The sequence below is a fragment of the Alexandromys fortis genome, unplaced genomic scaffold (assembly GCF_014885135.2).
Source record: "Alexandromys fortis isolate MF-2015 unplaced genomic scaffold, M_Fortis_MF-2015_v1.1 scaffold_18, whole genome shotgun sequence".
NCBI lineage: Eukaryota > Metazoa > Chordata > Mammalia > Rodentia > Cricetidae > Alexandromys > Alexandromys fortis.
Window position 1 is genome coordinate 2,791,915 of NW_026067897.1, and position 18,664 is coordinate 2,810,578.

Below are 18,664 nucleotides of genomic sequence, written 5' to 3' on the forward strand. Positions count from 1 at the left end.
CAAATTCCCGGGCATTTGTTAGATGTTTTATATTTGTTAAAAGTTTTTAAATTTCTGAAACCACGTTGGGCACCAAAATAGCCCCAGAGAGGAGGAGCATGCTGTGGCAGGTCAGAGAGAAGGAGCCTGCTGTCGCAGGTCAGGGAGGAGGACCATGCTGTGGCAGGTCAGGGAGGAGGAGCCTGCTGTGGCAGGTCAGGGAGGAGGAGCCTGCTGTGGCAGGTCAGGGAGGAGGAGCCTGCTGTGGCAGGTCAGGGAGGAGGACCATGCTGTGGCAGGTCAGAGAGGCAATATGTGTGATGGGAGCAGAGGTGAGGAGAGGACCATTTGCCGGGGGAAACTCCCAGTCTTGCCTTTTCCTCTACAGCACTGGTCTGTTTCTTACTGCTCTTCATCCACTTGATACTGATTCTTCAGCTCATTTCCAGGGCAGGAATTGTCAGAATGTAGATCTTACCAGATGTAAGGAGTATCAGAAAATGACCACACAGGCAGAACGCCCTGTGCAAGAGACATCTCCCGTCTTGATTAAATGTTTCTAATGTGTTAATCAGTCCCAACTCTCTCCTTGTTGACGAATCATCAAATGCCACTCACCTCAGCCGTTGTCATCCTGGGTACCTTCCGCAGCTGCCTAGTGCTGGGCTGATGAAGCTATGAATTAGCAAAGGTTTTATGTTTCCCATGATGCTTAGCCTCCCCATGCAAGACAGAGTGCTGCCATGGGTGATACCTTACAAGACTAGCAACTTTCATCCATTTTCTTATTTAGTTTTCATGGGAATTGCTGCAGGCATATATTACATCCAGCTTAGAAAAAAAAGCAGGTTCTGGTGTGTTAAAAACTTGCCCATGTTTTAAATTTCTTTGTCTGGACTTAATCACAGTTGAATTTCCTGAACTTTTTTGTGGCTAAGTAGGGGTGGAACTGAATTAGAACTTTTGCTCTGAGTATTCACTATGACATTTGGAAGTTTGAGGACTGACAGAGGTTTGGTTATAGAATTCCGTCAATGGTGTTTAAAGACTTTGCGGAGGGCTGACAAGATGTCTGAGGAGGTAAAGGTGCTTGCCACCAAGGCCAATGATCTCAGTTTGATCTTTGAGTTCTCCATGCTGGAGAGAACTGGCTTCTCCTGCTTATCTCTGACCTCCATATACCCACCCTGGTGTGCACACTTCACACACACACACTTTATCTTTCATGCAAATGGATATATCATGATATACCCAGCTCATTACTTTCTCTGCCATTGCGAGTCCCCAGCTCCTGGGAGAGAATCACCAGTTGAGCAAATGGCATACACAGTGTGCTCATAGAATCAGCCTTGACACCAGACAGGAAGTAGCTTCTGCCTTTGGTGATTCTGAGATCTAACTTTGGAAACAGGATCCTTACTCATAAAGGTAGAAAGCAATTCCAATCATATTCTTGTTCCAAAATTCTACAGTTTTTAAATAGAACTAAGTGATCTCTGAAGTTACTTACTCAGCTACAAAACTCTAGAAATTGATATGTTCATATTTCCAATGTCAAGGGCCCAGGAAACATGACTGTCAATTATACTGCAAAAACCACTCTTGAGACCCCCTTAAGAATTAATGATGCACACTGGTGCATCAGCCATCAATCTGTATGGATAAAATATAGTGGCCAAACCGAGAGAAATGTGGGGAGTACGTCCCTCCTGTTTCATCTATCCATCGGTTTGGCTCTGTGGGTGAGGCAGAACAGGCTCCAGGAGAAGAAAGCAAACAGAGTAAGGAGGTGTCCTCTACAGTCCTCAGAGAACCATTTCACAGAGGGGAAACTGAGGTTGAGTAATGGGCTAAAGGGGCCCCTTAACGAGTGGCAGTTCCATTGGGACATTCTTTAGCCCACTGTCCCATCTCACCACAACATCCTTCCTCTTTAATACTCTACCAGTCTTTCCCGAGCTAGGGCGTTGTGCTGACAGGTGAGTCTCGTTGGGAAGGCAATGCTGGAGATCACACGCAGAATCTCTCACCCACTACACAAGTGCTCCAGCAATTATATCTCCAATGCTTGATGGCTTGAGGGCTATCCCACCACACAGCCAAAGCTGGCCTCAAACTCCAGACCCTCCTGCATCTGTCTTCCAAATGCTGAAGTTACAGGTTTACAGGCCTTTCTGTGCTAGTCCAGAAAATGTAACGTTCTCACAGTAAAATAGCTGAGTAATATTAATAACTCGTCTGCAGGGGGCCATTAATGAGGGCCTGAAATGCTAGGCTGCGTGGTTTAATCTTTATTCTAAGAAAAATAGAGTTGAAATTTGCAATATATTTGAGCATTAGTGACACCTTCAAGATACTAATCAGCTGTAGATTCTCTTCCCAGGAAAAATATATTTGCACATTAATTTGCAGGTCACTTTGGAGGATTGTGGAGAAAGTCACAAAGCTTACCCAGGAACTTCTGGGGTAGGAACACAAAACCCTATTGTATTATCATGCAGCTAATACTTAGAATTTTAAGTTGAGCTAGTATATTAGTACATCATACCTAATAAAGAAAATTATATTTTTAAAATTATAATACCATATTACAAAAATAAAATGTCCTTTATTCATGCTCCACACTGCCATGAGCAGTATCTTTTAAAACAAAAACATATTAAAATTCCTTTGTGTAGTTACTGCCACCTGCTGGTCATCAATAGATGAACCCTAAATATTTCACTGATAAATCCTTATTTTTTGATCCTTCATTTTGCTTCCTAATTTAAATATATTATGAAACATGAGACTAAAAAGATCCTTTAAGAATTCAATATTTAGATGTATCGCACTTTTTCTTGCACAAACCCGTGAGCTTCGCGAGCATGCCCCTCCGATCTGCCTCAGCATTGGGTTGGCTCTTCCTCATCTGTTGTTACTTGTTCAACTCTCCCCTCTCTTTTACACAACTGTCCTCTACTATGCTCCACACTGCTGTGAGCAGAAATTTTAAAACAATTTTAATACATTTTGGTACAAAAGATGCTTAGTAAAACTTTTGAATGGGGACTGGGGAGATGGCTCAGTGGTTAAGAGCACTGGCTGCTCTTCCAGAGGACCCAGGTTTGACTCACAACTTCAGCCCATTTCAGGAGACCACGATGCCCTTTCTGGCCTCCATGGCACAAGACATGTAAGTGGTACACAAACATATGTACAAGCAAAACACAAATAATAAGCTAAGAACTTTTTAAATAAAAGTGTGCAAAGATAATATTAGCCTAAAAATTATATAACAAAAATGATGCAGTGGGGCTACTCAGTTATTGAGAAATCCACTTGATATTCTGCCCAGCTTAATTTGTTTCCTATACATACAGGTAACATTGCTGCATACTCCATACAGAGATTAGAAAATTTGGTTCACTTTTGTCCGCGTGTGCACTCAGAGTGGTTATGGATATGTGTGCCGATGTGTGTGCATAGGTACACAGCTGGAGGCAGACTTAGCACTGAGGACTGGGCAACTTGTCATTCTTGCTCGGCCTGAGCCATTTCTCCCACCCCTCCTTTGCTGCTTTAATTTCCAGGGCCCAATCATGCCTTTTCTATTTCAGTATTTCTATACAGAAGCTTGCAAATGAATCTCGCTACATGATTTATGAGTTCTGGGAGAACAGCAGCGTGTGGAACCGGTAAGTTGCAAGGAAAAATGACTTGTTTCATTAAACATGGGTGTGGCGGTCACATGGAGACACTCCAGACTGTTGTTAAACGTGGGTGTGGCGGTCACAGGAGACACTCCAGACTGTTGTTAAACGTGGGTGTGGCGGTGCACGTGGAGACACTTCCAGACTGTTAACCGTGAGTATGGCTGTGCACATGGAGACACTTCCAGACTGTTAAACGTGAGTGTGGCAGTGCACATGAAGACACTTTCACTGTTGGCACAGTTGTTTTTGCTTATTTTTGTGGTGCTACAGACTGAACCAAGGGCTCTGAGCATGCGCAGCAAGCACTCTCTCACTGGTGCATCCCAGTTTCCTTTTAAGGTTATGATCTGAAATCAGGTGGAAAAGTTGTCCAGAATGATCTTCACTTACTCTGTAGCCCAGGCAGGCCTTGAATTTAAAACACTTTTGCTGTAGCCTCGAGCATCTGGGATTCAGGCCTGTGCATCACACATCTGAGTATTTATTTCCTTCCTCTCAAATCGTGCAGACCCTGTTCCACTGAATCCTGCAATCTTCGGAATTTATGTTGATGATCCCACTCTGAGTTTTTGCACTTTACTGATTGCCTTGGTAAAGCAGAATTAGACAGGGTCACAGGTATCTCAGGAAGAAGTGATGAGTGGGTGTGAGATTTTTTTAAAATGAGTTCTGTGGACATCGTTGTGTTTGCATTTAAAACTGTGGTTAATACAACTTTTCAAAATGTCCTTAAAGATTACAAATATAAGAAGAAAGGACATTGGAAAAGCTTACAAAGTCAGCTTTGAAAGTAAAAATGATTACCACACTATCAATGGATCTTGCTTTACTGTTTATTTAAAATTTGGGGGGGAAGGGACTGGAGAGATGGCTCAGAGGTTAAGAGCATTGCCTGCTCTTCCAAAGGTCCTGAGTTCAATTCCCAGCAACCACATGGTGGCTCACAACCATCTGTAATGGGGTCTGGTGCCCTCTTCTGGCCTGCAGGCATACACACAATCAGAATATTGTATACATAATAAATATTTTAAAAAATTGGGCAGAAGAAATATACAATTTTAAAATATGTGATGAGGGAACTTTTTATCACATAAAGAGTTCCTGATGGTTTTAGTTAGCACAGAAAATATAGCTCTCCAATAATCTGTATTTTAGGGGGCTAAATATGGAAACAAAAGAATGCTGGGAAATTGAACTGATTCATATTTCACCTCAAATTGTTATTTTTTTGGCTTCAAGAAGCAGTCTTGGTGTGCAGTTCAATGGCAGAGTGCTTGTCCAGTAATAAATAATTGAAGCGCTCTGTGCTATAATAAGGGCACAATGGCAACCATTTATCTCAGGCAGTCTGGAAGGCACCTTAGCTCCAAGCACGTTGGCTGTTTTAAGGATGAGAATTGTATTCTCTACTGTTAGAAAATTTAGTTCCTGTTCTTAGCCTGTCCTTCAAGCAAATATTAAAGTTCTGTCATTTCTCCTGGAACTCAGCCTACCTCCTGTTGTTGCGTGTTTTGTATGCTTATCTTTAATGGCCCTTTCTTCTAAATTTCTGATCATTATTACTCTTCAGCTTGTGTTAAAGTTAAATAAGCATTAAGAGCAGACTGTCTGGTCATTTAGTTCAAACCACCCCAAATCTTGCCATCTTGGTTGAATTTGGTCTCTGCTGTACTCTACTTGTGAAGGCTTGAAACAAAGATGCACAGCTTTAACCCACAATCTCTTCACAGCCACCTCCAGACAAACTACAGCAAGACCTTCCAAAGAAGCAACGTGGACTTCCTGGAAACTCCGGAACTCACGTCGACGATGCTAGTTCCCGGTAAGCACTCTTGTGCATGGCCCTGCTTCTCTGCTTTTCTACCACACTTTCCTTTAAGGTAGCAGGGTCTCCTGCACTACCAATGGAGCATTCTTTCCAGCTTATTTAAAATTTGGGGTGGGAGTGGAATAAATATTGTCTTCTGTCCTTAATGACATTTGTTTCTAGCTGCATTAAACCTAGTACTGGTAGTTGTTTATCACAATTTTAGAAAAATTTAAGTCAACTCATATACTTTTTTTAAAAAAATCATGTTCTTTACTATTTTACAACTAGTACATTGAATGCAATGTGAAATAAGTGATCACAAGATAGTTGTTAGAATGTTAGAAACGTTCATTATAATAGTTGAAATACCAGGAGGAGAGAGATTTGGGATTGTCTAAGAAGTCTGAAGAAAGGTTAGTGTGACTGAGAAAATCCACTCGCTGTCTACCCATATACTCAGTTATTACTGGTGCATATTTACTGAGTAAGTAATGTGTGCGTGGTACTGAAGCTCTGGGATACTTTAGCCATTTCCTGCACTGGTTGGGAGTCTGTTCTGACCAACTATTTAGCTAGGAGCTAACTGATGTACAAAACAAAAACAGTCTCTAAGTAAGGGTAAAGTGCTGTCCACCCAGTATGACAAAAAGCTGTTTACAAAGGGCACACATTTACATAAAAACAAAACACAGATCAAGGCACAAAGTAGTCATCCCTGGAGACAACACGGGCTTTGTAGACTTACTTCAAGTTAAGGTGGAGAATCTCTCAATTAGGTAGATGAACAACAGTTTAGGGACCTTGATGACATGGATGCAGGGTGGACAAGAGTAGTCAGCATGAGTGCAGACTGACCAAGCAGGACAATGACCTACACCAGGAGCCGGCTGGGATTCCAGCTGCACAAGAGCAGCGAGATCAACTCTGAGTGAGGACATGTGCAGACAAGATAGGGAGGAAATGTCTTTCTGTAAAGATCTGGAGAGGAACAAGAGCCTCATTTACTCTGGAGAACCAGGACCGGCAGGATAAGACAGTATCAGCGTGAATGCAGGGAGGCCACGCACCTGGGGGCATTCATTCATGGTAAAGTGATTGGGAAAATGACACAGAAAACGGACTTTGACCAGACCACTGCTGAAAAGAGTCGTAATGGAGGGGTGGGGATCTGATGCTCTGGAGACCAGGTGGGAGATGGTGCTGCAGCTGGAGGAGGAGACAGGCGGCTGGGGGAGAGAGCTTCCAGTTTAACTGACCCCCACAGTCTAAGGCAGAGCTTGGTGTGCCAGGAGAGCTTCTGGGGACAAGAGTTCAGAATCTCTCACTGCATAGCTGGTTTAATCCTCAAACAAAAAAGCCATGAACACGGCTGGTTGGTATCTCAAGGTACCAGAAGTGTGCTTGACAGGCTATGAGGAAGAGACTGAGGAGGCCACATTCTGTTTATCTAGCAAGGTTTTAGCTTCACTATTATAGCAAGCTTAAACTTGCTGTTCTAATAGGTTCGGCCTATGACACAAATGATGTAAATATGACTGACTACAACCTTTGTCAATAGAATACCCAAAAAACGGGGCTAGCTTTTATCTGTTCATCTTTTCTTTAAGGCTGTACTGGTGCTATATGACACAACAGTCAAACACTGGTATTAGGCATGCAGATCTCTAAGGGCTAATAGTAATGTTTGTGTTTGCCATCAGATCTATTTTCAATTCTCCCAAAACTAAGCTTGTTGGTTTAAAAGGGTGAAAGTACTGTTTGTTCTTATAGATTTTCTGACCTGGATAGACCCAGTAAGTGGAAGGTCATGAGTTAGCAAGAAGGGCAGGAGAAATGGTATAGTAAGCACTGTAAACATAAAATAACCTAATGAGTTTTCTGATCCAGCATCATCATTATTTTGGATGTAATGTCATGAACTCTTCCATCACTGATACATGCATTACTCCGCTCCACTCTCTCAGTGGTCCATAAATCAGAGAAAACTGGGCACAAATAAAACTGGATCAACTCTCATCCCGAGGCTGAAGTTCGTGCAGTTTAGTTTATGTCCAGCTTTGCCTTCATTTCTATATCACACCTAATCTCGACAATGATAAATGGAACTTAACATAAGGAAAAAGTTAGTCTTGGCTTCTAACACAAATGGGAGCTCCTTTAATCTCAGCACTCAGATCTGAGTTCGAAGCCAGCCTGCTCTACAGAGAGAGTTCCTGGACAGGCTCCAAAACTGCATAGAGAAAGCCTATCAAGAAAGAGACAGAGGAGAGAGAGAGAAACTTACCTCAAATAAAATTTTAATATCCATTCATCCATTGGAACAACTCAACCTATTTTAAAGTTTCCCAGGTGTGGTTGCAGGAACACAACCCTGAACAGCAATCTGGAACCTAGACATTAGAGTTTTAACATTGGACCAGATTTGTGCATTTTGGATCTTATACCACAATGAAGGTTAGAAATGAAAACAAAACCATAGTCACTGCACAAATTTAAGTCTAGAAACTGAAAGCGGGACCTATGATGTTTAGAAACACAGAAGACGATGCATCTCAAATAAGCGGAACAACATCTAGACATAAGTATACAAACCAAAGTAAATCCCTATAAGCAATTAAATACAAAAGTCAACCGAAGCATACTGAAATACAGTGATGCAGGCCCACTAATCATAAACCATGCAGACACCAGGAGCTGGGGATTCAGCTCAGGAGCCAGAGTATCCTTTCCACAAGGGGAAGACGGCACAAGAAAGTAAGGTCTGAGGGCAAGCAAGATAATGGCTTTAAACGGAGCCTACCCCGTCTACCTTTACCACGGCGTGCCAGCAGCCGTATTTCTTTGTCATAGGTTGTGTTTAGGGGTTTATATTCAATGGGGAACACATTACTATAATATATAAATGTATTAAAAGCATTGCTTATATTACATATATTCAGACTGAAGCTGACTGAGGCATGTATGTAGTACCTGATGTTAGTGCCTAACAGCTGCTAGTGTCAATACAGTTAACACTAAGTGATGAGCAACATGGCTCCCCAGGGTGTTGGTGACCTTCCCATGACAAGTGTCACTCATCTGTAAAGTCCTCAGCGACAAGGTTCAAAAACCTACGTATAATTACACAGGAATAAGTCAATATCCCAAAGAGTCTAGAATTGAAAACTAGAAAAGCAACTGTGCAGACTGAAGAAGGGAATGATCTCCTTACAGTTTGGACTTATTTTCATTATTTTTTTTCTTCTTTCAGCTTCATGGTGGATCCTGAACAACAATTAGATGTCTCTACACATTACGGTCCCAAGTACAAGTGTTCTAATCTAAAATGCAAACTGGAAAGTTCTCTGTGGCTGACAAATGGCTCACTTTTGTTCAATGTGTTTACTGTAAGTACGCTATTCTGCAGTGTATTCTGGGACTATTTTCAAAGTTTATTGTTACTCTTGATAATTGATGCTAATTGATTTGCTACATTGTTGTTGGTCATTATAGCAAAATCCTAATAGATAAAAATGGCATATAGATAAAGCCATGAAACTGTAAGAGCTATGGTAAAATCTAGCCGAGACCTTCTGGAACATCATAGCATGTGCAGAATTGTATACTGGAGCATCATAACATGACAGGTTTGTACACTGTCACATGCTCTAAATGATTACATCCGTGTTCATGACTTTTTCAGTAACATTGTTCTGTGGGAGAGACATTCCTCAGTAAGGTTCACATGTCCATCACATGGTCCTCCAAATATTCCCTTTAATATTAACATAAATGCAGAAAACAAACTTGGCTGTAGCCTGTAGAAGCTCTGCCCATGTGTCATGTTGTAATCTGGTGTTTTGCAAGTGAACATTCCGTAGTAACTTATGGCATTTACTTATGTGACACTTTTGTTTGTTAGTATCATGATTCTTATATATAAGCTAAGCATTACTGATCAAACTTTGGGGAAATTAAAGTTTATGGCAGAAGGCTTTGGTATATAATCAAAATAGCTGATTACTATGAAAAGTGAACACTTGCATTTAGATTTTAAAAATCCATACTTTAAATCAAATTTCAACTCAACAGAGTAAAGAAATTTAAAACAAGCACAAAAGTTTAGTACTAAATACACCTATTTTATAGACTTTCCTGGGTGTGAGAAAGAATGTGTGAAAATGCATACATACAGACTGGATCCTATAACAAAAAGGAAACTCGTAGGTGACACACAACAATGACGCCATAGCATAAACATCTCATTCTTAGAAAGCAATACATTTCTGCTTAGTGAACGAGTTTGGGGTTTTGTTTCTGTCCCTTTCTCTGAGGTGAAAAGCAATGAAAACAAAGGTACTTTGTCCCCAGACCAAGTTGGGAAATCGACAGTGGCAGAAGCCGGTTTAGCCCTTCATGCTCAGGAGAAACAAGGCTGCGCTCCTCCTGGAGCGGGCTCATGCACACCTTTCTGACACATCATATGCACTTCAGTGCACTAAATTCCTAGGAATCAAAAGTTTCCTCAGTTCTTTACCCATATATATTCGTATTATGAGAAATTACAGAGCGGAAAAGTAACGTACCTCAGTTTATCTGCTAATGCCTGAATTTGTACTACCTCCTTTGGAAACAATCTCAATTTTACTTTTCGACTGTGACTCTGGGTCATACAGTCTGATGAGCGACATTAAGTATCAGCTACTTTTCCACTTCGGTTTTACTACCCCTGTTTTCAAAATGTTTCTCTACTCGTAGTTATGGGTCTAAGACCATGTTAAGACCATGTTATTAACAACCTAGGTACAAGCAATCACGTGATTGAGATGTCTATCAATGCTTTGAACACCTGAACCACTGCAGGAGCCGACACAGTGACCCGTTCAAGTGCTGATGGGAGATCTGTGGGAGAGAATAAGTGGCACTGGCTTTAAGGGCAACAAAATTATGCACCATGAATACGTTGTAGCAAGTAGTTTATATCTGAGAATCTTTACAGCTTACATTTCCATTCCATCATTACAAGCGGTGAAAAACAAGAGCTGCAAGTAGCATGCAAATTAGTCCTTTCCCACCTCCCCCATGGCACCCACTCTCCAGCCACCTCCCAATTTCTGCAGGAACTGCCTGTAAAGCTGAAATTGATTAGAAAAATTTTATAGTTTACAATATCTCTTCCTCATTTTATGAGAAGCCAAATAGCCAACCATCAAAAGTAAAAATAAATTGAATCGTCACAGTCCATCAGTTATTGTTACTAGGTTCACTTCATTTGCAGGTGTCCAAAATATAATATGAATAATTCTTTATCTTCAAATTCATCTGTTCTTAAAATGCTACTTAAAACTTTGGTTGTTTTCCTGTAATATAGAAGAAAGATAACTTATCAATTAGACTAATGAAATAGTTTTCACAAATTAGCTTATCAACCAAATACTATGAATCTACTTACATGTAAATGCATGTTACTATAGAAACTATTAAAGTAACAAACTATCAAATACACTTGTTTCACCAAACCTATGTAATCCATTTTTAAATTTTAATAGTAAATTGTATTCTAAATCTGTTACGTTTCTGTGGTACCTAGTTTTATAAATGTTGCTAATGCATAAAGCAAAAGTATACAATTTTCATGTATATTTATCCAAAATAAGTTTGTCAGGCTTTTATTAACAAAATAAAGTGTTAATGAATCATTTAAGCCTGGAAATAAAAAGTGATTGTGTTTTATGTAAAACTAAAATTTATATTCTTACAAACCAAGAATTCTTCAAACAAGTGAGAAAATTCAAGTATTTAATACCTTTTTCATCAAATATTTCTTTCTTAAAAATGTTATTATTAAAAATTTACTTCCTGATTTAATTTGAAAAAGAAATGGCTACGGAGCTAGTGAAGGCCTGCCGCTAACCTTGACAACCTGGGTGTGATCCCTAGGACCTCCGAGTGGGAGAATAGTGACTCCTGCAAAGTTACTGTGACTTCTGAACATATGCAGTGTCGGACACGCACACATACATACACAACAGCCAAAATAAAACCCTACTAAAGGTGTCTAACTGATGGAGGCACCTAAGTTGTTAGGAAGCTTCAATTGAGAAATGTATTTATAGAAACAATGAATATAAACAACTTTAACATCTGACCAAGGAAATATATTTTATTTATGATGTATATATGCGCCAACTGAAGCACAGATAACAAATGCATGGAGGCCAAGTGGGAATGTCACGTATCTTGCTCTATGACTTTCACATATTCTCTCGAGATAGGGTGTGTCATTGAACTTGGAACTCAGATGACGGTCATGACCCTCCTGTTTCCGTAAGTACCCACACACAACTTTTTATATGGGTTCTAGGGATTCAAACTCAGGTGCTTATACCTCTGTGCCCAGTGCTCCTGCCCAGTGAAACATTATCCCAGCCCCATGACTGTGGAAATTGTAGAGATTTTTCAAAACTTAAAATTCCAAAAAGAGGAAAAGGAGATTGTATTCTATACCATAGTGGAGCTCTGCTCAGCAAACTTAGTGCTGAGTCTCATCTTAAAATTATAAGATATCTGAAGGATTAAGAGGAGACAAATTAGAAAGTAAGAAGTCAAAATATCGCTATTTGAAGGTGACATGATAGTGCACATAAGTGATCCCAAAAACTACCAGGGAACTCCTACAGCTGATAAACATTTTCATGAATGGGTTGGATACAATTTTTTAAAAAATCAGTAGCCCTCCTATATACAAACAAACAGGCTAAGAAAGAAATCAGAGAAACACCACCCTTCACAAAAGCCACAAATAATATAAGCTACCTTGGGGTAGCTCTACCCATAGAAGTGAAAGACTTGTATGACAAAAACTTAAAATCTTTGATGAAAGAAATTGAAAATATTAGATCTCCCATGTTCATGGATCAGTAGGATTAACATAGTAAAAATGACCATCTTTTTGACCATCTTATCAAAAGCAATCTACAGATCTAATACAAACCCAATTAAAATTCCAACAATTCTTTACAGACCTTGGAAGGACAATACTCAATATGGAAAAACAAAAAATCCCAGGATAGCTAAAACAATCCTGTACAATAAATAGAACTTACAGAGGTATCACCAGCCCTTATTTAAAGTTATACTACAGAGCTCTAGTAATAAAAACCACATGGTATTGGCATAAAAACATACAGGCTCATCAGTGGAATCAAAAACCCCACACAAATCTATACACCTAAGTTTTTATAAAGAAGCTATAAATACACAATGGAAAAAAAAAACATCTTCAGCAAATGGTGCTGTCTAACTGGCTGCCAGCACATAGAATAGTGAAACTAGATCCTTACCCATCACCCTGCAAAAAACTGAAGTCCAAGTGGACCAAAGACCTCAACATAAAACCAGATACACTGAACCTAATAAAAGAGAACGTGGGGGAATAGCCCTGAATGTGCACAGGAGACTACTTCCTGAACAGAACACCAATCGTGCAAACACTAAGACCAACAATCATGAAACTGAAAAGCTCCCATAAGGCAAAGGACAACATCAACTGGACAAAATGGCAGCCTATAAAATGGGAAAGGATTCCAGCAACTGCAATCTGACAGCTAATATCCAAAATATATAAAGTCAACCTAGACATAAACAAATCAAATAACCCAATTAAAAGGTACGGTGCAGATCTCTAAAGATTTCTCAACAAAAGAATCTAAAGTGGCTGATAAATGCTTTTAAAAAAAAAATGCTCAACATCCTTAGCCATCAGGGAAATGACTGAGATCCCATCTTATAACAGTCAGAAAGACTACGACCAAAGCACAAGTGACAGCTCACACTGGTGAAGATGTGGGTTATGGGGAACACTCCTCATTGATCGTGGGAGTACAAACTTGTAAAACCACTATGGAAATCATTTTGGTGGTTCCTCAGAAAACTGAGAATCCATCCACCTCAAGACCCAGATATACATATACCAAAAGGACTCTTCATCCTCCAAGGACACTTGCCTGGTGTTCTGGTGGTCCAGCTAAGGGGGGCGTCTCTGACTCTTGCCTGCACTTGGGATCCTTTTCTTCCCATTTAGTTCCCTCATCCAGTCTTGATATGAGGGTTTGTACCTAATCTTATTGTAACTTGTTATGCCGTGTTTGGTTGGTATTACTGGGAGCCTGCTCTATTTTTGTAAGGGAAGTGGAGGAGGGGAAGAGTTGCTGGGGATTGGTGGGAGTGGGTGGAGGGAAACTGTAGTTGGGATGTAATATATGAAAAAAAAATTAAAAATGAAAAAAAAGAAAATACTTTTACCTAAATAAAATAGTGGTTTGAGAATAAAAAAGTCAAGTAGAGACCAAAAAGAGCAGAAAAAAGTGAATGCAAAGTGACTGATGGGAAGGCACGTTACTTGTGTTCTTATGTTATCATCCTACCCACACAGAAGTCCTCATCTTCAAAGCAAAAGTGGGGTTCAAGGTAAGTTAGTGCCCAAGTTTGAACTAGCGATATACAGAGAGAAACAGGAATTGAAGTGTCTATCACAGGTGTAGTAGGGAACCCATGGCCTTACCTGTAAGCATCGAGCAGGGTGCAGCGCACACTACTGTGTATATTTTCATACATTTGGTGGTTTGGTATGGAAATGTAAGGGGCTAAGTAGCAAAGTAAAGATTAACATGAGTGGTCTGTATAAAAGAAGACACTGAACAGAATATAGTGAGCCTACAAATAAGCCAGGTGCACATTACCACAAGGTGTCAGCACACTATCCGTTCTTTAGATATTGCTAGGATGACTAGATATCCACACCAGGAAAAAAAATGAAAGAAACTTCCACTTCATATTGCTATAAAGAAAATTTCAGGCAGATTATAGAACGTAGTTGAAAACTAAGGACTTTTTGGCTGCTAAGTGAAGTGTGTTTTCATAATCTTTTGGCTGAAGGGTTTTAGCATACAGAAAATCGGAATTATTTTGTTATAACTCTTAAGTAGAATAATGATCATTTTATGATTGTTTATATGAGTACATTTAGAATTTTGTGCTCTTTGTACCACCATTACCTTATGATACAGAATGTTAAAATTCTTAATTTATAAAAATCAAATGTTAAAAACAAAACACCTGAATACAATTGTGCAATAAAAGATCAGCAAATGACTCACTGGGTTTTGAAGTACAATAGGATGATCAGGCAGAAAGTCTGGTTTTTTTCTGCAGATGGAAACACTTGAAAGCTTCAACAAGAAATCTCTGCTGTACTTAATTCTCTCTGTAGATAGTAAGATTTAAACATAATTATAGAAATACTAAGATTTAAACATAATTATAGAAATACTATCCTAGATAGCTTTTTTACTCTACTTTGGAGGTCTCTAAATTGCCCACTATTATTTTGAATGGGCATGCAGTATGTGCTGAAAAGATGGGAGAAGCTCATCAAATCTTCCTTTCTCATGGAAAGGAAGACAAGAAAGGAAAAAAGAACTGTATGAAAAAATGGGTAATACAGGGCTTACTCGGGTATAGCAAGATGACCTAACATTATAAAGTGTAACAGCAGCAATATACATTGCCAACAGATATTAATACCTATTGTAATATTCAGATCACAATAAAATGGAATCACAGTGGGCCTATCTAATCTCAGTACTGTAATTTTAATACAATCAAACAAATTCAAAAACATTATATGCCTGTTGTATATCAAGAACTACACAAGGTGAATGTAAGGAGTTCCGAGATGGGGTCCCTATCTTCAGGCCACCACCTATTCAGAGATCTGCCAATTTCTCATCAGGAATCATCCAGAAACTATCATCAATACTGACTATATGCTGATGTTGAAAGCAATGGCCGTAATATTCTAAAAGAACTAAAAGAAAATAACTGACAAATTTCTTATCAGTATGGGGAGAAAACCCCACAAGAATTCTACTAATACTCTCTCAAAGGAAAGCTAAAAGAATTCACTATCAGACCTAATGAACAAGACATGCTAAAAGGAGGTCATTCAAGTTGAAGTGAAATGACCCTGGATGGAAACTTTCTGCTTCAAAAATCAAAGAGCTGGCCAAGAATAACAGACTCCTGCTCTTTCCTCTAAATTGTATCAAAACGTGTGTCACTATTAAAAGCTAAAGTTCCAATGTGGTCTGGTATGTTTCTAGGGTATAGATGTATAGGGTAGCCTGCAAATATGCCCAGAAATGTATCATCACCATAGGCTTGAAATAGTACAATACTAGGAACCCTGGAAAACAGATTGCTCCAATACTGAGGAGAACTGGGAGGTAAGTCAACAACCACAGGGCTGAACAGTCAGATGCCCAACTCTCTAGGACCTCTCCAGTGGGACAAAAACCAGGGGCCCTGCCACAGCCCCCTCAGCTTTTCTAGACAGCCAGAAGGGAGTATTCCTGTGGCTGGGATATTCCCCAACCTACCCCACCCCCACCTGTTCACCTGCAAGCTCAGAGGAACCCTGGAACACAGCTTGCTCCAATACTGAGGAGACCTAAGAAACAGCCACAGCAAGGATTGGACTAAGATGCTAAGACATTTGCTGGCCTCATTTGAAGGAAGAGCTTGGTAAGTGCCAATGCAAGAATTCCTCCAACATCCTAAAAGGCAACACAGTAACACCAGAACCCAGAGGACACACAAAAGGAAGACTTGATCATTCTAACCCAGAAGAAGTAAAAGAAAATGACTTTAAATGTAACTTGATGAAAATGATGGAGACCTTTAAAGCAGAAGTAAAAAACTCCCTTAAAGAAATGGAAGAGAAGACAAAAAGTTGGAAGAAATTAATCCCTCAAAGAAAACCAAGAAAAAACAAACAGTTGAAGGCAACAGGTTCAAGATTTGAAAATTGAAATAGAGGTAATAAAATGAGAGAATTCTAGATATGGAAAATCTGGGTAAGTGAACAGGAACTACAAAAATAAGTATAGCCAACAGAATATAAGAGAAAAGAATCTCAGGCACTGAAAATACTATAGAGGAAATAGACTCATTGGTCAAAGAAAACATTAAATCTAACAAATTCTTAAAACATTCAGGAAATCTGGGAAACCATGAAAAGACCAAACTTGAGAATAATAGGGGTAGAAGGAGAAGAATTACAGCTCAAAGGCCCAGAAAATATATTCAACAAAATTATAGATGAAAACTTTCTCAACTTAAAGAAGTATATCCCTATGAAGGTACAAGAAGCATACAGAACACCAAACAGACTGGATCAAAAAAACCTCACCATATAATAATCAAAACACAAAACATACAGAATAAAGAAAGAATATTAAGAGCTGCAAAGGAAAAAGGTCAAGTAACATAAAGGTAAACCTATCAGACTTACACCTGACTTCTCTATGGAAACCACGAAAGCCAGAAGGTCTTGGATAGATGTGCTGCAGACACTAAGAGACCATGGATGCAAGCCCAGACTTATACCCAGCAAAGCTTGCATTCACCATTGGAGAAAACAAGATATTCCAGGACAAAAACAGATTTAAACAATACGTTGCCACAAACCCAGCCTTTCAGAAAATACTAAAAGGAAAATCACAAACCAAGGAAGCCAACAACACCCATAACAACACAAGCATCTGACAAACCTCCACCAGCACAACTCAAAGGGAAACACACAAACTCTACCACCAGAAAAATAACCGCAGTTAACAACCACTGGTCATTAATATCGCTGGACTCAATTCACCTATAAAGGCACAGGTTAAGAGAATGGATACAAAAACAGGATCCAACCTTCTGCTGTTTACAAAAAAACATACCTCAACCTCAAAGACAGACACTACCCTCAGAGTAAAGGGTTGGGAAAAGGTTTTCCAATCAAATGGACCTAAGAAACAAGCGGGTGTGGCTATCCTAATATCTAACAAAATTGATTTCAAACTAAAATCAATCAGAAGAAATAGAGAAGGACACTTTATACTCATGATAGGAACAACTCATCAAGATAAAGTCTCAATTCTGAATTCAAGAGCACCCACATATGTAAAAGAAACATTACTAAAACTTAAATCACATCAAACCCCACACACTAAGAGTAAATTTCAACACTCCTCTCTTGCCAATGGACAGGTCAACCAGACAGAAACTTAACGGAGAAACAAGAGAACTAACAGATGTAATGAATCAAATACTTAACAGACATCTATAGAACATTCCACCCAAACAAAAAAAGAACATACCTTTTTCTTAGCACTCATGGAACCTAAAATTGATCACACTCATGGAACCTAAAATTGATCACATACTCAGTAACAAAGCAAACATCAACAGATACAAAGAAATTGGAGTAACCCTGTGTCTAATCGGATCATCATGGCGTAGTTATAATTTAATACCAATATTACTCCCAGAAAGCCTACAAACTTGTGGAAACTTAACTACTGAACCACACCTGGGTCAAGAAAGAAATTAAAGTCTTCCTTGAATTTAATGAAAATGAAGGCTAACCTATGGGACACAATGAAAGCAGTGCTAAGAGGAAAGTTCATAGCACTAAGAGCCCACATAAAGAAATCAGAGAAAGCTCATATTAGCGAATTAACAGCACACCTGAAAGTTCTAGAAAAAAAAAAGATGCAGACTCACCCAGGAGGAGTAGAAGAGAGTAAATAATAAAATTGAGGGCTGAAATCAAAATAGAAACACAGAAAATACAAAAAATCAATGAAACAGAGCTGATTCTTTGAGAAAATCAACAAGATTGACAATCTTTATCCAAACTAATCAAAATACAGAGAGAGAACATCCAAATTAACAAAATCAGAAATGAAAAGGGGGACATAACAGACACTGAGGAAATTCAGAGAATCATTAGGTCTTACTACAAAAACCTGTACTCCACAAAATTGGAAAATGTAAAAGACTTGGACAGTTTTTTATATAGATACCATATACCAAAATTAAATCAAGACTAGGTGAGCAATTCAGATAGACCTATAAACTGCCAGGAAATAGAAGCTGTCATCAAGAACTTCCCAAACAAAAACGTCCAAGGGCTGAATGATTTTAGTGCAGAATTCTACCAGAACTTTTAAGAACTAATACCTATACTCCTCAAAGTGTTCCACACAATAGAAACAAACTCTTTTAATGAGGCTACAGTTACCCTGATAAAAAACAACACAAAGACTCAACCAAGAAAGAATTACAGACCAATCTCACTCATGAACATCGA

General features: G+C 39.2%; 2 protein-coding genes across 9 annotated transcripts in view; one reads left to right on the top strand and one right to left on the bottom strand.

Annotated features, from left to right (window-relative positions):
- The window catches only part of Necab1 (N-terminal EF-hand calcium binding protein 1), a 178,790-nt gene extending 168,986 nt beyond the window's left edge, over window positions 1–9,804 (top strand). For all 3 annotated transcript variants that reach the window (XM_050165608.1, XM_050165598.1, XM_050165589.1), the window contains 3 exons: window positions 3,579–3,656; window positions 5,405–5,496; window positions 8,735–9,804. In XM_050165608.1, coding sequence (XP_050021565.1) covers window positions 3,579–3,656; window positions 5,405–5,496; window positions 8,735–8,763 — 199 coding nt within the window. In that variant the 3' untranslated portion in view covers window positions 8,764–9,804. The remainder of the gene's footprint in view (window positions 1–3,578; window positions 3,657–5,404; window positions 5,497–8,734) is intronic.
- The window catches only part of CUNH8orf88 (chromosome unknown C8orf88 homolog), a 65,348-nt gene that overhangs the window by 27,597 nt on the left and 19,087 nt on the right, over window positions 1–18,664 (bottom strand). For 5 of the 6 annotated variants that reach the window (XM_050165647.1, XM_050165631.1, XM_050165621.1 and 2 more), the window contains exon 5: window positions 14,622–14,728. In XM_050165647.1, coding sequence (XP_050021604.1) covers window positions 14,622–14,728 — 107 coding nt within the window. Of the gene's footprint in view, window positions 1–9,940; window positions 10,824–14,621; window positions 14,729–18,664 lie in introns of those variants that run through there. The other variant, XM_050165653.1, reaches the window with a different exon arrangement.